The 20,739-nt window shown below is 40.0% G+C and overlaps 1 protein-coding gene across 1 annotated transcript in view; it reads right to left on the bottom strand.

Moving 5' to 3' along the window:
- Window positions 1-3,071: 3,071 nt before the first annotated feature.
- The window catches only part of GRIN2B (glutamate ionotropic receptor NMDA type subunit 2B), a 263,568-nt gene continuing 245,900 nt past the window's right edge, over window positions 3,072-20,739 (bottom strand). Inside the window, exons 10-13 of the mRNA XM_044455269.1 lie at window positions 14,493-14,653; window positions 11,860-12,047; window positions 7,276-7,514; window positions 3,072-4,967 (exon numbers count right to left, since the gene is read on the bottom strand). Coding sequence (XP_044311204.1) covers window positions 3,072-4,967; window positions 7,276-7,514; window positions 11,860-12,047; window positions 14,493-14,653 — 2,484 coding nt within the window. The remainder of the gene's footprint in view (window positions 4,968-7,275; window positions 7,515-11,859; window positions 12,048-14,492; window positions 14,654-20,739) is intronic.

Raw genomic sequence — 20,739 nt, 5'->3', positions numbered from 1 at the left:
GGAAAAGACCAAGAAGCTAATTTCATGTGTGAAGTCAATAGACAAGACACCTGCAGATGGACTGTTGTTGAAAGTCCTCCAGCATTTCTAGTTGCCCTTACAGTCAGCATTTTTCACACTCTGTGCACACAAATTAACATTTATAAGCACTTTAATATTTCCAGACCTAAACCTATACATGTAAACACTTCATTCAGTGCTTAAATTGAGCTAGGGTCAGAGAAAAAGTCTGTAAGACCATGAGAACTATAGTGAACCATAGTGAACCTTTACCTGAAACATAAATCTGGAATCATTCTGAAAGTTCAGTTAGCATCTTTTTGGTCTGTTTGTTTATTTAGTTAAATTTTCTCCAAAATACTGTTCTACGATATGTTTGGTTTCAGCTGGGGAGGGGAATACTGAGATAGCTGCCAGAGACAGTCATTTCAGTAAGATCAAACCCAGCTGAGATTTCCTAGGCCCAAGGTTTCTAAGCCAGCATAACTTTGGAGAAGTCCCTGTAGTGTTGCTTGATGGTCTAAACTGAACATTCAGAATGATGGTTCACTCCGTCACCAATGGAAAACAGCACAATGTCTCAGGACCCAGACTCCAGAACAGAATTACAATATGGAGCTTTTGATCAAAAAAAGATGAGGGTGTGCTTCCATCAGAACATCTAAGCCTTGCTATCAAGGCTTGAGGAGATATAATGCCATTTTCAAACCATGAAGAAAAAGGGGGTGACAGGTGTGAAATAGAAAGAGGTATTCAATGCATGCAGTTTTCTCTCATTTTCCCCTGTTTTGAATGGCCTGGGTGCACATAAACTAAGTCCACATACACCGCCTGAAAGTTGTTGGGGAGAACGCAACCTAAAACCCATCACCTTTCCAAACCTGAATATTCACAAGAAAAGAAGCACTAGTTTGTACAAAATGCAATAGAAAAAAATATATTTACAAATGAAATGAAGGCCTTCTCAACTGCCTTTGTCAGGATTCAGCATCATCACTTTGTGTTCGTCAAAGTGCTAGGCAAAGATCGCTTTCTTTAGAGGGAAAAGAGGAGAGGAATGGAAAGGAGCTATATTCCTCAAGCCATAGTGAGGGCATCACTCCTCCCATAGCTTGCTCAGCAAAAGGAGAGGGAATTCGCACTTCACAAAGTCCTCAAGCCCATTCTTGCCCCATCTACCAAAAACAAAAAAGGAAAATAACCAAAAAACAAAAGAAAAGAAAACCCCAAGGTCCTCCATTGGCTTAAAAGCAAGAAAGGTATTGGGAGAAAGCCAGGTGGGGTGCGGTCAGAAGGATAGGTGAGAGGAGAATCAGCTGCAGGAAATGTGGCTTGAAAAAGAATGGCTGCTTCCAGAGTTCAAGGCCTGCGCCTCTCCATGCATTCAGTTCAACTGCAGTATGTCTGATATCTCAGAAGAGCATGTTTGATCATCCTTTTGCATTAGGAAAGCTGAACAGCAGGCCCATAAAAAAGTGAGACAAATTGCCACATATTTGTGAAGCAACAATGGACTTCTTGCCCTTACCTGAGGGTACTTCCTGTAAATGAAACTCTCACTTCTACAATGTATGTAGTTTAACTTGCATTTACAATTATGCCTCCTCCACAGCAAGACTGCAGTTTTACCAGCACATGCTGAGAACAGGGCCAGAACAACTCTAAAGTTGCAAAACAATCCTGCTTTTTCAGCTTTGTACCTGCTAGTCTCCTCCTTCACTCTCTTGCCCCACTCCTTCCCACCTCTGCTCTCCAATCCCCGCCACAGCATCTGTGGGATCTGACATTTCAAGCCCTGTGGAAGACAAACCATTTATTTCCACAACACTATATAGCTATCAAATATAAGTATATATTCAATAAATACACATATACACATGTCTGAGTTGTGCTGGCCCTATTCCCACCAGCAGAAGCACCACCTTCTTGTACCCTACTTGGAGAAAATACCTCAGCTCCATCAGCAGAGAAAGCCTTTTTCCCCCTTCTAAACTCACTTCGTATGACAAGCATATCCCTCCCATATTCAATCCATCAGAAGTTGCCAGCCCTTTTCCTTTGTGGTCCTTTTTATTCCTGTGCATTGCAAAAGGCTTGCTCTGCTGCGTTTGTCAACTCAATAGTTTAGCAAAAATAAACTCAGATTGTTTCCATCATCGATATTTCACGTAAATTATTACTGTGCATAAGCCAACTCATGTCTGTGAGTTTGTGATTCCAAAAATAACAATGAGCTGTTCATGAGTAGGGTCAAACCTGTCACTCTCCCCTCCACTGGGGCCCTACTTCTTCATTTCCTGAAGACTTTTCCTGATCTCACTGGTATTCTCTTCTAGCATTCCACATTATCTCTCAGAGGGGACCCTCGCTACATTTGTGTAACTGGGCTACTGTCCAGATCTGCTTACATGTCACACCACTCCTCCTCACAGTAAAGATGTCAACATTGCTGAGCATTTTGTCTTTAGTATGTAGATGCAACTCTATATTTCAGCCTTTATCCAACAGTCTTCACCAAAAATAAAAATTGAATGCATCTTTGCACATAATCAACACACAATGCATTAAGCTGACCCTGCTCTACTTGGATCACATCAATTTTGCTTAAAAGGACAAATGCAAGAAGAACTCCATCTTCATCATCTCTGTTCCATCACTTCCATTCTCCACCCTAGGCCACGTTCTCACATCTCTACTAAGCATTACCATTTTGTGCTAGGGCAACCTCAAGCTCTCTGGCTGTTGGCCCCACTCATGGGTTGACCTCACCTTATACAAGTCCTGCCTTTCCAATGGTGAAAACACAATCTTGGCTACTAAGCTCTGACATGTGATGGCCAGGAATGGAATTGTGAATGAGGAAATGTAAAGAGATCATCGGGGTGGAGGAAGTAGGGAAAGAAAGAAGTGGCACTTCTCATCAGTGCTGCCTACGCAGAACTCCAGGATTCCACAAAGAAAAAGAGAGCAGCAGAAGAGTAGCAAATGGGAACTAGGTCTGAACCCACCACCTGCCCCTCCCACACTTTGCGTTTCCTGCACCATCCCCTCCCATGCGTTTTCCCCATCACTCAGACATCAGACTCGATACTGGAAAGTTTCTCATAAACATGCCCGTTGCTGGAGCCATTGAAAGCCCTGGGGTTTTTGTTGTTAGGCACACAGGGGTTGGACTGGTTCCCTATACAGATGTCCTTCTGGAAACGGGCTGGCACAGCCCCATGAAGGGCCGAGACCACTGGCTTGTTGGTCACAATGGCTCGGAAGTCTGGCCTGGCCTTGGGCCCCCCTGCCACCACAGGCTGCCTGAAGAAATAGGATTTGCTGCCATGAAGCAAGCACTGGTCATCCCCAAAAGTGGGGATAAAAGGGTTTTGAGTGACCCGGTCAGGGTAGAGAGACTTGCTGAGCATATAACCACTACTAATGCCAGGATTGTTGTGGTGATGGTGGCTGGTGGCGGGCACTGAGGACTTGTTGTTGGCAAAAGTAGACTCGCTTGCTGGCATCTCAAACATATGGGCATAGGGGCTTCCCTCCAAAAAGCGGCCCTTGTCCTTCAGGCTCACACTGCGGGGGGCCAGGGCTGCTTCTTCTTTTTGCAGATCCACAAACGTGTCATAGGAGTGCTGTCGGCGCAGCTTGTTGCGATTCTTCTTCTGTACCTTGGAGGCAGAATTGGAAGGGCTCTGAGGATACTTGGTAGAGGAGGTGCTGGTTGCCACCGGCACAGGAGCAGAGGGCTGGTCCAGCTCTTGGAGGGAGTTGTCCTCACTGATGTCATAGAGGTTACCTGCTTTCTTGCAGGCTTCACACCGGATGCATGGCTGACGGGTGGAATTCTGCCCCACCATGGTCGGGGTGTAGTTATGTAGCTTAGATGGGCAACTACGGCAATAATTTGCCCCTGGTCGTTCCTCCCAATCAAGATTGGTGAGGTTTTTCTCCCATGGTGCTGGTACCCCACTTACAACACTGTGCTTGTGCTCATTATTTGCTCCAAATTCCCCCGACCCATGTTTGTGGTGGGTCCTATTAGGACACGTCCCCGCTCCCCCTATAGTGTCGTGCTTAAAGTCATCACCACGCTCTTTGTAAATATCTGTCAGATCCACGTGTTCCCAGTGCGGTGAATTCTCCTTAGCCCGGAACTGGTCCAAATAAAAATCCCTTAGCCCTTCCTTGTCCCTGAAGTAGCGCTTATGATCAGGGGAACGGGGACGCCGACGATAAGCCAATTCAATCTCATCAAACTCTCTCCGTGACTTGGCTGAGGCCGGTCGTTTCTTTAGACTATCCTTATACTGCTGTTTCCGCCGCTTTGCAGCATTGCCTTCAATGTTGCCATAAGTCACTGTGTGAGTAGAGATGTCTGAGACATCTGAACGGATCAAGTCATCATGTGCCCCTCCTCCACTATATCGGTCACTCTTGAAAGACAACTTGCCATAGAGGTCACCTAGCTGGCCATGTTTGGTTGGTGGCAAACCAATATCCAATGGCTTCTTACTGAGAGACCGAGGCTGTGCAGAGAAGGGTGGATTGTCACAGTCATAGAGTCCATCAATGGAGCTGGCACTACCTATGCTATGGGGGCGATGGTGGTGGTGATAATGGTCTTGATAGACATTACTTTCTTTCAGCTGCAGGTTGCCAAAGGTCCTTTCCACCTCACTAATATAATCACTAAACAGGTTCTCCTCACAGGGGGGGTTGTTATAAGACTTGCAGTCAGAGTGAGTGAAGCTGCGGCGGTGCTCAGAGATATCATAGACAGAAGATTCGCGGCGGATGAAATCCAGGGCACTTTGTGGTGAGCCATTGACACCTGAAAGGTTTGCCATGTTCTTTGCTGTTCGGAGCAGGCGCAAAATGTTCGAATGGGTATTGTTCATGGTGGCAGTGGGGGAGTTCATAGAAGAATGGCGGTCCTCAATAGCCACTCCATGAATGCAGCTGTAAATACCCTGTAATGGAAAACAAAGAACAAAGAGAGGTTAGCAGAGGAAAGTATAGCAAAGGAGTTTGCAGAATCAGGAGGGCTCAGAGCCCTGTCTTTGGCTAAACAGGAATCCTCCAATCTGGCTAGTAGTTCACCCCATCATACGATCTTCTAGGTTTTGGAAATCATTAAGCAGTGGAATGATCAGAATCATTCTTCGCTTCCTCTCTGTGTTTTTGCACTTTTTGCTCTGGAATTGTATCCTCTATTTTCTCTTTCATCTTTATATTGCAATGATTCTAGAAATCTCTTCAGCTCTTTATTAAAGTAGCTGGTCTATTTTTCTTAGGCATGGTTGTCAACATTCCTAAAAGATTAGGTGTGCAGCTCAGAAGTGCTTCCGAACCACATATTACTCTTGGCAGCTGTGGCTTGGAATGCTGTTTATCACTTATATTTTATTCACCAATTGCAGTCCTTTCTGAGTCTGAAGGACTCAGACACTGTCTTCCATAGTTCTCATAACCCTAGATTATTATTACAAGACATCTGAAGATGATTGTGAAGCTGAATACACATGGACTATCACTGTTTAATTCAATACACTGATGCCCAGTTAACTTCTGGGTCAGATACCTGACATCCCTATTGCCCTAGAACAGGCCAATGCTTCCCTTTGGAAATATTCTTTAGGATCTTGGGAACATGACCGAGAAAAGATTTGCTCACCAAGGAAGTGCATATTACCAGGCCAGGACTTCAAGGAGTGCAAGCTATTAGTCCATTTGGCACAGGCTCCTGTTCTTCTACATAGCCTCCAGACCTATTCATCTTGATCATAACTGCTTACACACTATGCTACATGGGATTCAGCTCTTCTTTGCCAGTCAAGGGAAAGATATATGAATAAAACAGAATTTTTCATCCAAAATTACTTTGCCTTCCTTTGTCCAATATCTGATATTGGCTTTTCTGGTCACATAATCTGTCATTTTAAGAGCATCCTGAATGTTAATCACAGTTTTGTAATGCAGAACTAAGTCTGTTAAACAAATAGCCTAAAAATGAAAGAATCCACATTTGTGTATTTTAAGCTTACATTATTACTTCCAAACCATCTTTGATCTGAGAAAGCTTCAAACACATGAACTTATGACAGGAAGGACAGTTTTCACACAAGCATTTAGTTCATTTATTCACAAGAAAGTAATATAATTCATTGAGATTCAACAATGGAGTATTAGTTAAGCTGTAGTACTTTCCCACAGCAAAATGTGCTGCCTTATTGGTTACCATAAGTAACGGGAAGATCTCCTTGGACATGGGAAGGGGAACTGAATCAAATATATATTCAGCAACAAACTGGATTCCATCAGAGCTTATGTTAGTAGGATGTAAAACTATTTAATATTGTATCCATAAAAGAATGCATATTTCTACTGTTCCATTCCAATTGGGAATGCTCAGTGCAATTAATGCCAGATTTTAAAACTATGAACTATATGCTGGAGAGAACATGACTAGAATATGTGCAATGATAAAATAAAAAGGAGAAGCATTTCGGGATACAAGTTTATTTATAACTGGGGCAAAAAGAAATTCACACATATGATATACTGTGGGGAAGAGAAGGTTATTTAGAGAAAAATGCCCCTTCTTAACCCTCAGTAAAACCTGCCCAGAAACTTGGGAAAGGATTATATAAGTCAGATTATTCTCTGTAAAAGTCCATCCCAAAGTTTAAATAGATTCTTTGGAGCATTTCACCTTGCAGGTAAATAATTTTTCCTGATTTTTTTCAATACTTTTGGAAGATGAGGACAAAATCCATCCCTGAATAATGCAAAAGGTTTGAGGTGCCAGAGGGAAAAGTTCTTACACTTTTCAGTATGGGAAGTTATTTAATTTTGACAAGATGGATGAGGCTATTTGATAGTTGTTGGGGTCCCCACCAGCCCACTGCTGCTGGCTTTCTTTTCCTTCTCTTGGAAAAATCTAAACTTCCTTGATTGCAAATGACAACCCATATGTCAATCACTGTAAAACTACGGGCTGAAATGTCTCTGGATAAAACGCTACATGATGATGTAGCAATATTTCCAGAAGCATGCCTGGGGTCACAAGATGGTGCTCCCCCACCCCACCAAATGTGGCAATTGTCACTCCATGCTCCCAACCCAAATTTGGTAGCATTGTCCCCAGCACCATCTTTGTGAAGATGCCTGGTCCAGCAAAGATGGAGAGGGGAAACAGCATAATACATAATATTGTGCTGGAATGGAGGGAATGGTCATGGTGATCTCTCTTCATTCCTTTTGGTTGAAAAATCTCACCCTGCTGATGGAGAACACAACACCAGGCTTGCCGGAGCAGACACCCATGAAGCAGTGGCGGAACTGCCAATAAAAGAGATGTTCACAGATGAAGGTGATGAGGCTGAGGGCCATGGCTGCTCCCAACATATAGAAGACTCCTGCCATGTTATCGATGTCTAGCTGGCTGCTCATTACCTCATTCTTCTCATTGTGGCAAATGCCAGTGAGCCAGAGAGCTTCTAGCTCCTCCATCTCCCCTGGAAAGATAAATGGGAAGGAAAAAAAGTGAACATTGGATGAGATTTAAGGGCAGTGATTAGAACATTAATTTTTTAAGCACACTTAATATGAAAAAAATATTCATACTAGTGGCCCTCACAAAAATTCTTTAGGATCAGCTCCTATTACATCCATTTTTTTCCATGAAATGTTGCTTGCAGTGACTTGCCAAAACCCACAAGTGAGTCCTGGTTTTGTATTCAGGTCACAGTTTATTTTGCTCTCCACTAGACTAGACTTGCCATATATTTGGTGGTTGTAAGTCAAATAACAATAGATTTATCTCTGCAAATTCAATATCATGTGCCATAAGTCAAATATTCATATGGAAACTACAAACAAGTTTATTATATTAAAAAGTGTCACTTACATTCCATTAGAGATAATAAAGCAGAACAAATAAAATACTACTCCATAGATACAGAAACATGCAGCATATCGGAAAGTGAGGCAGAATGTGCCTACAGTTGTTTTGAATAAAGTCCATTCCTTTGGGAAGGAAGTTCCATTAACATTTGGATGTATATTATTATATTTTTGATCCACATGCTGGGTAATCCAGCGTGTATGGCAGACAAATTTGTGGGTCCTCATTAACAGATATTTGTCCAAGTCATCTGGGGCTGTTTGCTCTACAGATATTTTGGTCTGGTACAACTTGGTGTGGCACAACACAGCCTGAATTGCATAGTGTGGTCTGTTGTTTGTAGATTGTGTGGGTTTTTTATTGCTTCCATCTCTGTGGTTGATTACAGAATGCCTAGCTTAACCAAGCCATATTTTAGCCATTATTTCTGATTTATAAACAACCTACAATAAGAAAGTAGACAGAGTAATCCTATGAAGCTGATTAGTGTGAGATTCAGGACAGATAAAAAGAAGTGCTTCTTCACACTGTCCATAGTTAAACAATGGCATTCGCTACCACAAGAGGTAACATTAACTGTCAAGTAGATGGCTTCAAAGGGGATTAAGCAAACTGGTCAAGAGTGCTCTATGCTACATCCAGTATCAGAGGACCTCTGAATACCAGTTAGTGGGAAACACAGTGCAAGAGTGTTACTCCACTGCTGCCACTGTGTGAACAGAATGCTGGACTGGATGAACCCTCGGCCAGATCCAGCAGGGCTCTTCTTGTACTCTGCAGCAGCAGCCCTTTTGAAAACACCAGTAAGGCCCTGGCTCAAAGCTTACCTGCAAAAACATTTTATGCCATATAAATATATTTCTGCCATATAAATGAGTAAGCAGACTATGCAATTTCAAGGTTCTGTATGTTTATAAACAACCAAATTCATTCATGTTGGAAGCTTTAGGGTTGTAGTTGCTTTTGTTTAATTCTATGGATGCTTATAGTATGACAAAAAAGGTACATACCAATTGCTGTTTGAAACAACAGTTCTTGTATACATTGAAATCCCAATAATCAGAAATGAACCCATAAAGGAAATCATGGATCAGTGTAACATTTAACTCAATAAATTTGGAAAAGACAACATGCATTTCTTAAGAATCAAATGACTCAGAACTCTCAGCTAGAAAAGTGAGGTACAATAATGCAGCTAGTAAAACTAAACGGTATGTGAGAGAACATCTACCTCCATACATACCAACCCAATTGCTGTGGTCATCATTGGAGACTCTTCTCCATATTCCTCCTCCCAGTGAAGCAAGAGAGGTGGTAAGAAGGAGGGCCTTCTTTGTGCTCCGTTTGTGAGATTCAGCTGGGGCCAACTTTGTATTCTTTTACATGCCAACTGAAAACCCATCTTTTTTGTGCTTATTTTGATGGGTGAGCTGTTCTGTTTCATCCTGTTTTGTTTGCTTGGTTTAGTGGTTTAACAGTTTTAATGGATTATGTTGTTGCTGCTGCCGCTTCTGATCTTAATGTCAGATGAATTTCTAGTGCATACTTTTTACCTTGTTTGGCTATTTTAATATATATTGATTGATTGTTGTTATTCAATTTGATTTTATTGTTACTTATTGACTGATTTTACATGAATTACATGAATTATTTTAATGAATTGCATTGTTCTTAATTGATGATGAATGTTATTTATTGTGTTGTGAGCTGCCCAGAGAGCCTGTTGTTAATGGGTGGCATATAAATTGAATGAATGATCGAACGATTGATCGATCGATCAATCAATCCTGTTTCCTTCCTCCAGGGCAGATACCTGAAATACACATATGATTGTCCCACATCTAGTCTGACCTCAGTTTTCAGCCAACAGTGACAAAACAAAATCTCTTCACCCGAGTCTGCAAGTCTTTGACCCACCAACCCAACAGAGCTCACATATTATATATGGGACTTGTCAGGGACCTGATGCCCACCCTAAAGCAAATCAAATAGCAAATTTTGTAACATAAGGCAAACACAAAAACCAAGTTTATCAAGTTCCTGGTAAGCTGTGATATATAATTCAGAATGGGTGTTCATTATGTTTTGCAGGCCTGCCTCAGGGTATTTCAGCACTAAACCTTTCCACATACCTATTTATATGACAAATTGTATCTGCATTTTATCCCATGTCTTGTCCTGATTAATGCTCCATTTCATACATGTTTTCCAGGTTTTTCGGATGTCATGTCAACCCACAAAAATCAACTAGACTTAGTATGATAGATCGTACAAAGTAAGGCAGGATACAAATGTATTACAAAGATAGTTCATACTCTGCTTGTTTGGGGGATCTCTTGGATCATACATTGCTTTCCCAGAAAATATTGTAACATACACCCAAAGTAAAACATATGAGGCCCTCCTCCACCTGTAACAGAGTCTTGGAGGGTGGAAGTGAGGAGGGCTTTCTTACTGGTGGCCCCAGTCTATTATGTATATTAAGACTACACTATACTCCAAGAAATTCAGTGCCATCTAATGGCATATGGAGGGCCTTCATACTAGTTTAGCTGTATTGAAAAATGGTTTTTAGTGCTTTAAATTCTGTGCATTGTGTTTATTTATTAGATTTTTATCCCACCCGATTAGCCACGAGGCTCCCTTATGTTTGTGCTCTTTGCACTGTATCACTGTTCCTGTTTTTAGGATTGTTGTGAACCACTCAGTGAAGCCACCTTTAAGGGTTTGGAATTATTGAACCATGCATAAACTCTACATGCTTTATAAGATCCTGGAGAGGAAATTAGCTAGTTTTGCAAAACCTAAGTTCTTTGTAAGAACATTGCAATTTCTACCTCTTTGCTGCTACAATATAGTTTGAAGTGTGTAATTATTTGGAAGATGGATTTCCCTGCTTCCCTGCCTGCTAAAAAGATAGAGGTGGTCTTATTCGTCGCTCGGACAACATTTCGTTTTAGGGAAATGTATTTTTTCCAGGTATTTGAATTTTGTTCCTGCAATCTATTCTTATGCCATAGTATGAAGTATTTATTAATGACTTGTTTAACCTTAGGGTTGGCCTGGCAAAATTTAGATTATTAATTATCAAAATGTTGCTATTATTTCTTCTAAGTGTTAGAGAATTATCTTAAGAAGTTGCTATATTTTATTATGCAAACTTTTTTAATGTTGTTGTGAGAAAGTTTGTCATGGAAAAATGGTATACAAATAAACAGACACTAATTAATTGCCTTATAGATTTTGAGAGAAACAGGTAGAAAGGATCAATTGTGAAGAAAGATTTTTCCAAGAGGAAAATCATCTTTTCACTTCTGCCCCTTTTAAAAGGAGCAATACCAAGTGAAAAAACTGAAAAGGTTAAGAAATATTTCATGCTGTGTTTTACGTCAGAATGCCCAAACCATTTAGTAAATAAATTAATTCCCTTCCAGCCCCCAGTTACATTTCTAATTATGCATTTATATTAGTTCTGACACTAGAAATTATTTCTGGAGAAGGCTAGGGAAATAATAAAAATGTTTATCTTTTTTGCCCGCCCCCCCCCCCCCCCCCCCAACATTTGTTAATTCCTTAACGATATTCTGAAAAGCTGCCAACATTTTTTTAATTGTTACATTTTTAACCAATTCTTCATTTGAGATGCTTAGGTCAATGACAACAGACAAGTTTAGCTCTTATTACCTTTGTCCTTCAGTGCTATTTAAGGAGTCTATTTAAGAAGTATTCCCCTTAACGCTACTTCTGAGGGTAAGCCGCCTTGAGAACTGCCAGTCAAAGATCATATGTTAATCTATAAATGAATGGATGGATGAATGAGCTATGGAGCAAAACTACCAGGAGATCTCAGAGGTCCATAGGATTTGAGTAAATAATGAAAATTGATAGGATTACTATCTGCTGGTTTTAAAAAAAGGAATATGAATTCTGCTCACTGAAGGTACAAGATCACTTACCATCACCAAAAAGCTGCAAGATTGCAAGATCCACTTGACGTTTCCAGCCCGAATTCTTCTGGATGGCAATGCCATAACCCGTGGAAGCAAAGACCTTCCCACTGCCAATTGTCACCAGTTTGCAGCCTTCATCTCTGCCAGCCATGTAATTTAGCACAGCGGCATCATAAATAAAGGCATCCAGCTTCCTGCATAGTAAAGAACCAAAAGAGAAAACAGTGAAGGGCAGAGTCTGTGCAAACTTCAGTTAGCACATACTGCAGAACTCAATTTTAACTTCAGATAATAAACAAAACAAGACAGAACAAAACCGCCCCCAAAGGATGCCATACAAGGCAGAGAATAGTTGTAATGCCAGTGTCCACACCATCTTCCAGCTTAAAGAGACTAAAGATATATTCTGCTGATGTATGGACACTATATGCACTACAGAGTAAGACTTCCTTCTCCAGCTGTGAATAGTATGCAGCAACCACAGACCAACACGCCTACCATAACTACACACTGAATTAAAGCAGTAAAGCAGAGCTAGAGTCATGGTGCTAAGCAAAATGTAATTACTCAGATTAGATGTGGCCAAGTCCCCTGCTCCCGTGAAAAGTCCCATGGGCGTCTTTAAAAATGATGAGTGGTTAGGAGATAGAGTTATGCCTCCCTCTAAGGGCACTAACTTCAGCCTTACATTGCCCCACTAACCTCAAACTGAGGAATGAAATCAGTACCGATTCAAAAGCATTCCCAGTACCAACTGGAACTGCACTGAAATTTCTCAGAAGGCATTTTCTGAGCAACTTCCTGAGATTTTCCTTTTTCTCAGCTGCTTAGAAAAAGTCCACTTACCGAATATTCTCCAAAGTGCATCCACCAATTTGCTTATGGCCATTCCACCCTCCCCTACCACACCCGAGCACAACGGGATGCAAAATGGCTGGCAGGCTGCTCACACAACTGCTGCATTTGCCAATTGCAGTGGCAGCCAAAAGTGTGGTGGGGTAAGGCGGAACCTTTGCAAGGAAGAAAGCTTTCCCACTGTTAATGCTAAGTTCCAGCACTGAGAAACTCTTGACATTTTTTTCTTTGCCCTGAAAAAATGTGGTGCAATGGGATTCCCAATTTCCTGGTTCATAAATAGGACAGAGAATTCTAAGAGTTCCTTTGTGAACAGCTCTAGTACCAACACAAAGAATGTTTACACCGACTGCATTTCTCATACTATGCTGGTACTATGAGTGACTAAGGTTGTCGGCAATATTTGCAATGGATTCAAATAAATGTGGATTTCTGTTTAACTAGCCTGCTGATTTTGCAGTAGATTGGCTTTTACCAAGTCATGTGGACTTGCAACTGCTTTTTACTTTTGTTGTGGTGAGGATAAGCACAAGAGCTTTAGTGCCTTTTTCAATGAAGTGAGAGCAGAAAGCCCCAATAACAAGTGAAGCTGAGATTATGATAGAATAGGAACATTTCTGATATGAAACAAAATTAAGATATAATGGTGGAAACAAAGAGAACTTAGAAATCAATTGCTGTAAACCCCCACCACCTGAAAGCTACAAAAGTTACTAACTGACCACATTTTTACTCACTCATGCATTCTGTTTAATAGTTTGTAACAGCCAGAAAAATAGGGTTGCAGGGGGTCAGTTCTCTTCCTGTTTACAAAGGCTACCCTGTCTGCTCCTATGGACAAAATGCTTCCTTGGTACAGGTGACCAGAGGAGCAGTTCTTTGAAAGCCAGGCATGAAGGCACTCATGTTAACATAATGTACCATTTTTCCTGTGTCCTGAGGGGAACAGAATGTGCATCAGGAAAAGGAATCCTCTCCCTGCCCGTAGAATTATTGGATTAATACAGACTGGGGAGGAAGATTTGAACAATCAGCTCCAGGCACACTGGAACAGACTTGGCAATGCACTTAAGTGGCTTAGCAGCACATGGGTCAGATACCTTATGTGGAAAATGTACTGGCCAAGACCAGTTGCTCTGAGGAATGTACTGCACTGCCATGGAGGCTTCTCAAGAAATAACCTCGGCCATGCAGGGAGCCACTACAGCAGTGGTGTGGGGCCTTCACAAATACCCAAACATGCATGCAGTATAGTTAGATACTTAAGGCATGCATGATATTTTATTTATATTGGCAGGTATAATATCCCTTTGTGATTATTGTGGAAAACGCCAGTGCAACATGTGAATTTTTCTGCAGTAATAGTAATGCGCAGAGTTGCTCTCATATAATACTGGTTCTCATCCCTATCTGACTGATTTCTTTACATGATATAGGAAGAATGAATACTACATCATATGTATTCTCGGTGAATTCTGGTTGTGGTTATTTCATTGCAGCTTAAGGCATTGTTTCCACAGACCTATTAACTGAATTTTCATAAAGTATGCACTAGAACAAGAGATGGAAGCAATCATTTTTAAGGTATTTACATATATCAAACCAAAGAAAGCAAAAATCTGTGAAGATACAATTGCGCTAGACAGTGTCATGAATAGAGTGTATTTTGGTTTACTCGTATATTTTGGAAAAGGCTCCTTAAAGACCAAAGAGAAATCCCCAGACGGCCAAGTTTATATTAACAACATTATTCATTATGATCAGTTTGGAGCAGGCACTCTCACCCAGTCTTCAATGAGGACAGAGCATCTTGCACAGATCTTTGGTTGAACTTCACCATGTAGGCATGCATCAGTTCATAATTGTTGCGAATGTTCCTTTCTGTACTGCCATTGGGAACCGTCCCAAAGCGGAAAGGTGGTGAGAAAGCATTTGGGTTTTGAAACTGGAGAAAGGAGAAAAAGAAATATTCTCTATCATTTTCAGTGGTTTTGAGAAAAACCTGAGAATTCCAAGGACATTATGTGGAGAAAAAGAAATATTCTCTATCATTTTCAGTGGTTTTGAGAAAAACCTGAGAATTCCAAGGACATTATGTGGATTAGCAGAACAAATCTTTAATGGCACCTTAGCATCATGCAAGGAAGTGATGTGTGTTCACAGATGAAAAACACGCAACAGCAGCAGCTTTCTTGGATGTTTTTTGCTTCAGCAGGCCATACCGCCAAAGAGACAAGCTGCTGAACTGAAAAGTGACTATCATGTCTCTTCAGCCACAGATTCAAAAGCATATACAGAGGGAAGAGGTGGGGCTATGCCACCTTCATTCTTGCTTCTCCGTGGCTGGGGACATTGGCATTATCACTCTCAGAATGCAAACTTAGCCCCAGTCCAATTTATCCAAAAATGCACCCCCCTTTGCTTTCTTCCACATAAGTGAATGGGGGTCATTTACTTCTTTGGAGGAAAGGAGAGTGTTCCACTTGAGGACACTTCTGTAAGGGAGGAGAAATACTTCCTTCCTCTCCAAGACTGAATAGCTCAGATTATACTTGCAAGAGTCCCACAGGAAGAATGTTATGTACAGTATATGTATGTCTACCCAGACCAACACTGCTCAGCAACCCCCCTCAGTTCTCCCTCTGTTCGTCCATATGATTGGCATACTGCTAGCAATTCACCACTCAAGACCAAAGGCTGTTATGGAGAAAGAATAGATGAAAACACAGCTGGTACAAAACTAACACTGGACTAATCATGACATCTTGAAAATTACGTTGGAACTAAAACTAGCCTTATCATTAGCAGATCAGACCTATTCAGTCATGTCGACTCTCTAAAGGTTCATTTGGCATGGTCTGGATATTTAAGGAAGTGAGATCCAAATATCAATGATTTAAATGTATGCAGTTTTAAAATTTTCTGGTATTGAGCTGGCTGAGCTGAAAAAAATACAGGACAACTGACATATCACCCTACTAAATTTTACAACTGTTTATGGGGGTTGTTTACAAAAGAAAGTGTCGGATTCAGTAGAAGTGTTTTTGTATTATGTACCAAAATTAAGATAATGAGATGTGCTTTAAAATCTTAGTTTCTTACAATAAATTCTGATTGTTCTGCACATTTTTCCAAAGAACAGCAAGCAGAAATATACAAATACTGCCAAAGAGTATATTCTTCAAGGAATCAGCAGGAAAAGCTCAGTACAATTCATTCTCAGTACCATTCCTAATGCCTCAAGGAGGGGTTTTGTAGAAAAAGAAAATTCTAATTCAAGTCCCGGTTTGATCCCTTGAACAGAGGCATGCTCACTTCCCAAAGCCTGCGTCTTCAGTTCAGTGGCACTGCCATGGCTACATGCAAAGTTCCACAGCATGCCTTAACAGCCTAAAAGACATAAATAAATAAGATCTTCATTTTCTAGATCCATCAGTCCTTGAAAGTCTTCACTTCAGAGACTCTGACCTACCATTAACCTGATCTGGAATCAGGTCATCTAGCAAGTACACTTTCTGGACACTACCGTGCAGCTGCACAATTGACATATAAGGAAGCACCACTTTATGCTAGAAATTCTTTGACCATTACACATACACACAGTTCCAGCTTCTACACAGAATGCACCACAAGATCTGCTGTCTATAGCCAGCCATTGATACATAAGGATGTCACAGGTATCCACCATGGATTCAAATGAATTTGGATTATTATAAGTCCGACCTTCAAGTTTCACAGCAGACCAGGTTTTCTTGATTCCACAAATCTGTGGACTTTTCTTTTACTTTCTGAAAATTTACACAACTTGATTATAGAAAACCATGAAAATAAAACACCAACCAAAAATGTACATTTCCAAAGTCTAAAACTGTGTATTTTGGGAGAATGTGTACATTTTCAGAAGTGTGAATGTGTGAAAAGGTATACAAATGCATTCATACATTCACACAAAATTCAATGCATTGATGAGCAGAACAAAAGGCACCTGACTACATGAAACACAGACTGGATTTAACAAAGTCTGTATGTTTCCAACAATATGGCAGCCTTCTAATACCACAGTTTGTTCCAACTTGTCAAACAAGGACCCCTTGAAAGAATTATATCAGGCATTTCTTAAACTACAATAGCCTCCCAGTGAAGTAAAAAAACAGACAGACAAGGCTAGATTAGTACACATGGAAAAGTAAATGTGACAGAAAACCAGTGGTTGGCACAGCCCCTTCCTGACAAATGATACTTCTCTCACTCAGGCCTTAGGTAGTACACCAGTCCCTGCTTAAAGACAAGCCCAGCTTGAAACAATCCCAGAGGGAAATTTTGCCCCAGTGCTACTCCACAATCAGGCAGCTGCATTATAGGACATAACAACATTAACCGCTCATTATGATGAAGATTAAACCAACACAAGTCAAACACTGCAACAATCAGAAACCAGTGGGAAAAGATTTCTGCCTCCAGAATGCCATACTTGATGCCTAATTGAAAGTTGCCATTCCCCAAGCATATGAATTTCGAAGGAATCGTTCAGCACAAAATTGCTGAATTACAGTTATACAAGAATTTGATTTAGGTTTGAACCAAGAAAATGGTTTTCTTCTTCCAAATTCTACTGCAAGTGTTAACATAACAATGTTGGAATTAATGTGTTATCACCATTTTTTGCTGTTCCAAATAGGCACTTTATCTAGTTGAAGCTTTACACAGAATTGTCACAGACTGTGCTTTTCGTAATTCATTGCCATTTGGTGCTCTCATTTGTTTCCCCTGGGTGTGTGTTCATGCATACATGCACAAACACACATGCATGCACATAAATGTGTGCACACTCTGGTGTGTCTGCATGTGCATGTGTGTATATATACCTGTCAACTGAAGGTAACATCTGAAGAAATGGACTCTACTTCATAAACGTTTATGACATAATAAGTTAATGTTTAATGTGCCACAGGACAGTTTTTGAAAATAAGACTCTGACACAGTTCTCCTTTGGAAAACTTTTATTTTTTAATTTTGCTCACTTCTTTGAAGTGATGTTCCTTATTCCAGCAGAATGAGCAGCCTGCATTTAAGAATGCGAAGCAGTACTGATGGCTCTCGGTGTGAAAGAGGGCATTTTGGCAAGTGACAAGCTAGCACTGCTGAAATTCTGTTTTCTACAAATGGATCAAAGGTGCAGAAGCCCTCTCCCTTTTTCAATCTGGACACTTAATAGGTAACAGATTTCTTTCTTTTTCAGTCTAGACCTTACTGACATATTGAAGAAAAAATCACCAGGTCCAGATGGTATTCAGATATGAAATCAATGATTCTCTTACAAAAATATGTAACATGTCCCTAAGATCAGTCCATAGCAAATGACTAGAAAGTGGAGAATGTAATGCCAATTTTTGAAAAGGGATCTCAGGAGATGCTTGAAAGCATAGGTCAGTTATAGTTTAATGTCTATCCAGTGTAAGTTAATAGACAGCAATATTAAAGATAAAATTATCAAACATGTAAAAAAAGGCATTTTGCTGAAGAAGATGCAGCATGTTTTTTCAAAGTTAAATTCCATCTTACTAATCCTTTAGGTTCTTTGAATATATCAACAACCTTGTGGACAAGCGTGATTCAGTATGCATTGGTTATTCAGACCTTCAAAAGACTTTGAGCAAACCTGGCAGGCATAAGAAATGAAGAAAGATCAGTAAGTGGTTAAAGAAAAGGGAGCAGAGAGAAGGAATTAATGGACAATACTTGAATTGGAAGGCTATAGAAGTGGGATCCCTCAAAGATTTATATATGGACTAGTACTTTTTAATTCACTTGTAATTGATCTGGAGTTGGGGAAAGGAGTAAGTTCGCTGATGACATTAAATGTTTAAGATGGTCATAACAAAAGGGGTTAGGAGAATGGCCTTCTTAAGGTATCATGGGAAATAGATTTAGGAAGGCATATAAGTAAGGAAGAATATGGGATAAGAGAATATTTAAAAGTATGTTGATTAGAATTAAGGAAGAATTTTATAATTAAGATGGAAATGGTATCTGATAAAATTGGTATAAATTAAGTTATATTATATAGATAAAAATATACAATATATATTGGTGATGTGCTCAAAATTGGGTACCTATTTCCATATGTGGTGGGAATGTGAAAGTATTGGGATATTTTGGAAAACTGATTTTAAGGAAATTAGTGAAATATTAAATTTAGATATAGAAGCAGACCCTGGAATAGCATTATCATCATTAGTGCATGAAAATACATGGAAATTGAATATTAAGGAATTACTAATAAATTGATTAATACTAGCAAAGAACTGGAAGGAATAACAGGGTTTCCAATTAAGTGAATGGTATAAAGAATTTTGAAATATAGCTGTTAGTGATAAGTTAACATGTATTATTAAGGTGAAAAAGGTTTGACAATTTTAATTATATTTGGAGCTGTTCGTGGAACATGTATTAATAAAAGGGAAGGGTATTAAACCCTCACATGATTCCATACAATTTTGGATGGAGGAGGATCATCCAAAAAGAGGGAAAGCATATTAGTAGAAGTAGAGGAAAAGAAAGGTATTGATGAATATGAATAAATAATTATAGTGTTGCTGAAGATCTAAGTGTGAGGATACACTTTTGTGCTTAGTATCAAATAAACTAAATTTTATTTTTCTCTGACTGATTTATATGATAAAAATTATTTTATGTACATTTTCTTCTAATTTTTGTTATGGGTGTATTTTGTATTTTGCATTGTATTGCTATTACTTAATAAAAATTAATAAAGGAGAATGGCCATTAAAATGGCAAATATGGCTTAATGTAGGTAAATAGAAAGTGATGTCTAACTTCACATATACCCTGAAGGAGTCTGAGCTAATGACTGACCAGGAAAAGAATTTGGGGATTGTGCTGGATAGTCAGTGATGAAAACACTGACCCACCACGCAGCTACTGTGAAAAAGGACAATTTCATGTTGGGGATCATTGGGAAAGAAATAAAAAATAAAACAGCGAATATCATTATGCCTATACAAGTGCAAGGGGCAACCACACATGAAATAGCATGTATCATTCCAGTCACTGTACTGCAAAAAGAATATTGTAGATCCTGAAAAAGATCAAGTGACTGAAGCAATTCCCTCAAAAGGATGGTCACAAGGTCTGGAGAGATTCAACTTGGAAAAGTCAGTGAGGGAAGCTAGAACAGGTATATAAAATTATTCATGGTATGGAAAGAGTGGGTAGGTACTAAAACCCTGGGATCATCCAGTGAAACACAATGGTGGGAGATTCCGTAGACAAAATGCTCTATTTCAAATAGTACATAGGTAAGTTATGGAAGCAGTACAACAGGATGTAGGGATGGCTTTAAAGGGAATGAAGATGAATTCATGTAGGAAAAGGTGATAAATAGCTACTAGGTATGGTGTCCATATATTACATGCAGTGCAAGTGGCAGTATGCCGCTATACTTCAGGAGCTGCAAAACATGCGTGGCAGTTGCCCTCCTGTCCTGCCTGTGGGCAGGTATCTGGTCCAAGAATGTTGGACTAGATCAGCCCTTGGTGATCCAGCAGGAGTCATCTTATGATCTTTCTTGGCAGGACAGGGCAGAAAATGGGATGGAAGCCATCCTGCAAACCCCGTACTGCTCATGGTAAATACACCACTCATAAAACTCTCTTCAGAGTGAACTGCTATAAGATTTTATATGTTATGTGGTTTACTCAAGTAACAAGCAATGCTTTCTGGGGCTTTATGAGCAGTAAACTTTAGTACTGGCAATTACTAGGACTCTTTAAAATCCATACACAAGGAGGGGGTGGAAAGAAAGCACACTGAGATGCAAGCCAGGGGCCCAAAATCAGCATTAAAAGGTGGAAATTATGCCAAAGCCTTTCAAGTAAATGGAAAATTCCCTTCTTGGTGCTGCAGAGAGACATTCTGCATGGCTTAGTAGCACTTTTTGCCAATCTAATAACAGGAACAATGGAGCAGAAAGTGAACTTTGCTTAACAGTCAAACTGTACTCAATATTGT

This window comes from Varanus komodoensis, unplaced genomic scaffold (genome assembly GCF_004798865.1).
Source record: "Varanus komodoensis strain SLA01 unplaced genomic scaffold, ASM479886v1 scaffold8, whole genome shotgun sequence".
NCBI classification, from domain to species: Eukaryota; Metazoa; Chordata; class Lepidosauria; order Squamata; family Varanidae; genus Varanus; species Varanus komodoensis.
Note: the sequence above shows the minus strand (reverse complement) of the source record. Positions and strands in the feature narration are given on the sequence as shown.